The sequence below is a fragment of the Bison bison genome, unplaced genomic scaffold (genome assembly GCF_000754665.1).
Source record: "Bison bison bison isolate TAMUID 2011002044 unplaced genomic scaffold, Bison_UMD1.0 scf7180017864044, whole genome shotgun sequence".
In the NCBI taxonomy this organism is placed as follows: domain Eukaryota; kingdom Metazoa; phylum Chordata; class Mammalia; order Artiodactyla; family Bovidae; genus Bison; species Bison bison.
In genome coordinates, this window is record NW_011494616.1 from 606,061 (window position 1) to 611,160 (window position 5,100).

At 41.4% G+C, this 5,100-nt stretch overlaps 1 protein-coding gene across 1 annotated transcript; it reads left to right on the forward strand.

Moving 5' to 3' along the window:
* The first annotated feature begins 264 nt into the window (after positions 1–264).
* Positions 265–759, forward strand: FERD3L (Fer3-like bHLH transcription factor). Its single transcript, XM_010835604.1, has one exon. The coding sequence runs from the start codon at positions 265–267 to the stop codon at positions 757–759; it is 495 nt and encodes a 164-aa protein (XP_010833906.1).
* The last annotated feature ends 4,341 nt before the right edge of the window (positions 760–5,100 follow it).

Sequence of the window (5,100 nt, forward strand, 5' to 3'; positions counted from 1 at the left end):
AAGGATCGCAGAATTGGAGGCCTATTCCTTTGAGTCTTCCCGGCGTTCTCAAGCTTGTCTTCTTCCATCAGTTTCGAAAGGAGGGACGTTGTCAGAGCCTTCCCTATCGGTGCAGCTAATCCTGTTATCAGCTTGGTTATACATATTAATGTCCCTGACCCTTCGGTGATGGTGACCCATCAGATTCAGGGCTGTTAGGAAGGCCGTCACCAGGCTTGCCCCTCCCTTCAATAAACCTATGAGACGCAGGGCCAAGCAGACGCGATGGCAGCCTTTCCCGAGAGCTGCGTGGACGCCACCGTCCTGGACTTCGTCGCAGACCTATCCCTAGCCTCCCCGGGGCACCCTCTCCTCTGCGACTTGACACCTAGGGTCCCCTATGGGAACCACCAGGACCTTGTGCTCCGAGACGGAAGACCCAGGAGTCTGGCGCGTTTTGAGGAAGAGGATCCAGAAGAAGAGGAGGGGGAAGGAGAAGAGGGGGAAAACGAGGAGGAAGAGGAGCACGGGAGAGGCGCCTCCCTACTGGGCCGCCCCAAGAGGAAAAGAGTGATCACCTACGCCCAGCGCCAAGCAGCCAACATCCGCGAGAGGAAGCGGATGTTCAACCTCAACGAGGCCTTCGATCAGCTGCGGAGGAAGGTGCCCACTTTCGCTTACGAGAAGAGGCTCTCCCGGATCGAGACTCTACGCCTGGCCATTGTCTACATCTCCTTCATGACCGAGCTCTTGGAGAGCTTGGAGAAGGAAAGAGACTGAGCCAGGGTCGGGTGGAAGTGTCTGCCCACTCCTTGCCTGGGCGCGCACGGGTTTGGGGTGTTTGAAGACCCAGCAGTGGGTGCGACGGAAAGGCCAGGAGGGGCCCTCCCAGACAGAACGGCTGGCCTTCGCAGGAGCTTGGTTCTGGATTATAACATGTCCACAGTCCTCGAGAGGCATGGAAGCCGTAGATTTAATATATATGCGGTCGCTGTCGATGGAGTATGGGGCAGGAGCCGGCGAGGCGAGTGAGGACGAGCTAAAACCGAGTTGGGGCAGTCGAGGCCCACGTCCCCAAGCAGCGTCTGTCGGGCGGGTGGGAAGCTAACCCTCCCCGCAGTCGGGAGACTTCGGGAGCGTCTGTGCAGTCCTAGCTTTTAACTTTTCTTTCTTTGTTTCTTCTTTAATATAACTATAAGGAGATATTCCTTTTTTTTTTTTTTTTTTTTTGCCTCTAGAATCGGCGCTGAGCCATCCCAGGCAGGCGCTCCGCTCCGGCCCGTGCTCGTGGGGCGCGGGAAGGGGAGAGGGGCGGAGAGGGTGGTCCTAGTCCGGTGAGGAGTGAGGGTTACTGGGTCTTCTGAGAGGCCCAGGGCGCTCCGGCTCTCTCGTGCGGTCCTCTTAGTCTTGTCGAGAGAATGAAGGAAATGAGAAACCAGGAGACATTATTCCCCTCCCCTCGCCTCCTCTCCCTCCCCTTACCTTCCCCTCCGCTTAGGCTCTAAACAGCAACCCTGGTGTGGCCCCTCCCGGAGTAGGATGCTTGAACCGGGAGGGAACTGGGGACAGCTCCAGCTTACGCGCTGGGGGTGCAGCTGGGCTTACAAGGCGTCTCGGGCCCCCGGAGCCTTTACCACCTACAGTTGTTTCCCCTGGTCGCCTACGGGGGAAAAGGGCCGGGTCTTCCCAGGGGAAGCCCCACCAGAGCGCGCACTTTCAAATTTTTAGCTGTACGTAGGGAAAGATAGTTTTCATTCTAGTTGCATCTAGGGATAAGGGAGAGAAAACCTCAGAGGAGGAAATTCATTCTTCCACTTTGCCAAAAAGTGTGCGATGGAGATGAGTTTGAAGCAAGATCGTGCTGAGGGGCTCCCTCCCGTTTGGAAGGTCTGCCATTCCACAGTTCTTTTGTGCTAAGGAAGAACTTCTGCCAACAACTGAAACGGGGTTCTTAAGATAGCAGTAGGTAAGTGAGGAGAGGAATCAGAATGAATAATCCCCATCTACTGTAAAGTGAATAAATCGTATTGTTCCAACACTATATTTTGCTCTCACCTCGCAAATCCTTGGGCGGATGTGCACAGACACACACAGGTCTCCCTATTAGCCTTTTAGAAACGTGTTTCATTTTATTAAGAAGTAATATATACTCATCCTAAAAAGTTTAGAAAATTAAAATTTAAGAATAAATTTAAATCACTTCATGTTACCACATAGCGTTTTAATCTATTTCTTTTAGTCTTTTTTATACAGATATAAATTCAATGTGTTAAACAAATTTGGGATACTTTTGGAATTTGTCCACTCAGCATTATAGAATGAGCACTCTTTCCTTGACTTTAAGTATTACTCAAATGTAATTTTGATCACTGTATTTTATTATTATATCCATGTATCACAACTTCACTCCAGTACTTTACAAGTGGATGGCTATTTTCTCTTTTAAAAAATAAATGATGATGCAAGAGCACTCTTATAAATATTTTCTGTGCCTATGATAATTTCCTGATACTAAGTAACTAGAAGTGAAACTTCTGTACCAAGTGAACATTCAACTTTGTAGCTAAAGGCCAGATTGCCTTCGGAGCAGATCTGCAAGTTCACATACCCTCCCATCAGCATTATAGGGATTTGCTTGTCCTGGAAATTAAAAGTTTTCCTAGTTCTTCTATCTATGGGAAATGAATTAGTTCTGAAATGACCACTTTCCCAAAGATGATTTCTTTTTTTGAATATTGTTTCTACCTCTACCATAAGAATATTAGGATAAATACGTAAAGGAAAAAATGTAACCAACTAAACCAAACAACAAAACTAGGGAGTGTTTTGTTTTTTTTTTCCGCTCTAGCACTTTTAATAAAATAAACTGAAATTTGGACAGTGACCCCTATATTAGTTTTATAAAATAAAATTACTCATTTTCTCTTTTTCTAGATAACTTTTTGGCTACTAGAACTAGCATACCTGTATTTTTAAAGATAAATTTAAAATTGCTCAATTCAGTATGTCAAAAGTAAATGTATCTCAACTCATCATCAAACTGTACTCAGCTTCCCAACTTCTTATGTAGTGCTAGTGGCTCCATCAAGCCCTCATTTATCCAGTTATTTATTTATTCAATTTACAAAGTGTGTTGACATTTTACATATAGGGTGAATGTGTTCAAAATCGAAAGGGTTTACAGAAGTTCTGTTCCTTCTCCCACCTAAAGTTCTCCTGACAACTAAACATCATTTTAAAAAAAAATCTGCAAGTGATAAACAAATTTTTCTAAAAACAGTCAACTTTAGGAATCATTAATATTTTGTTGAAAGAACAGATTTTGAAAATAAGAAATTAAAAAAAGAAAATTTGTAGACAGAGTTCTTCAAAATCCTCAGGTCCTGTAGCATAAATACAACCATCTATCATCCTTGGTACTCTCCCTCATATTCTGAACCATTCTGTTATATTCTTAGTAATCTCATGATATCCTACAGTGAATATTTCCTCTGAATAGTAAATAACAGCCAAAGAAACTCTAAATACAAAAGGTTTTTCCAATTATTATTAGACTTATTCAACAATTATTAAAACTTTTAAGCTTATAAATGCTTTAAGTTTTTTCTATGTCTAGAAGCTATTCTAAAATGTAAAGTGTCTTAAGGCTTCTTCTTAATCATTGTAGTCATAGAATAATATGAAGCCAAATAAGGATCAGAAATACAGAGAAATAGATTGACTTATTCTTTGTATCAAATCATCCATAGAGATAAGACCGAATTGTCTGCATTTCAAACATTAATCCAGGTACCTCCATGTCTCGCCACTCAATTTTTCTAAGCAATGTGATAGTTTTAGCTTTCCCATGTTAGATCTATAAATCCAGTGTGCTTTTAATGAAAGTATTTTTGTTTTTTTAGTATTTAACACATCCTGTGTTAAAATTGTCTTATTCTTTATTATCTTATAAACCAACAATGATAGAAATATCAGTCAATATTGGTTTTTCAATACCTTCCAACAGTAAAAAAAAAAAAAGAAAAGCTAAATATATCAAGTACTTCTGGAAAATTGTAATAATCAGTTTTTGAAATCTTAAAGTTATTTTGGCATTTGAAATATAAATACTAGTTTAGACGTTACTTGGAGGCGATTTATTTACACACTCTTTACTGACTGAAAACTGCCTTTTGGTCTCAAACTAAGTTCCCCATCACTATCAGGTTACTATTAGAATTCAGACATGTAAACCAAGAAAAGATCTAAATGAAATCATATTTGAAAGACATAATCAGGCTCTCCAGGGAAAGTAAAAATAATCAAAAGCCTTTTCCATCTACAGGCAGTCATTCAGGCCTATCATCTTTTACAGTTGCCCAATATGAAAACAGATTTTGACAAAATTAGCCCTGGAAAATGAACCAGATATTATGCTAGTATGTGTAATTCCTGCAGGAACATACAATTAAGACCCTAGGATTTTCGTGTTTATTATTGCATTTGTCAGTATTTCCATTATAAAAACACTATTGTGGAATGTTTATAACAACTACCAAAATTCTGAAGTGAAACTTGATAAAGCACGGTTCAGTGTAACTTCTTTATAATTTTAAATCTTCAAGGAAGATTTCAAAGTTAATGAAGACATTTAAGTACACTTCATGTGTGAGTTTCTCAAATGTACCTGCAACTTTACAAGAGATTGTACTTAATACAAAATGTAAATTATTTTTATTTTGCTTCTCTGGTGGCCCAGTGGTAAAGAAACCATTTGCAATGCAGAAGTCACAGGTTTGACCCACTCCAGTGTCCTTGCCTAGGAAATCTCATGGATAGAGGAGCCTGGCAAGCCCTAATCTATGGGGTCGAAAGAGTCGAACATGACTTAGTGACGAAACCACCACCATTTTTATTTTTATATGTTTTTATCAAAAATAGCTGGCAGATTTTGCTTTGAACATTCTCTGCACTTCTCCTCTCCTGTTAGCTTGCCAGCAACTACGTCTATACCCATGGAGTAGACATCCCTGTGCAGTTGGTGATACCTTGCTTTTCAGCCCTGACTATAGAATCCCAACCCGATCACGTAGCATTGCTTTCTATTTTGTTTGTGATACATATTGGCATATCTTAGCACAG

What these genes read in the sequence shown, in the direction of transcription:
- FERD3L (XM_010835604.1), top strand. Translation starts at nt 265, where the DNA reads ATGGCAGCCTTTCCCGAGAGCTGCGTGGACGCCACCGTCCTGGACTTC.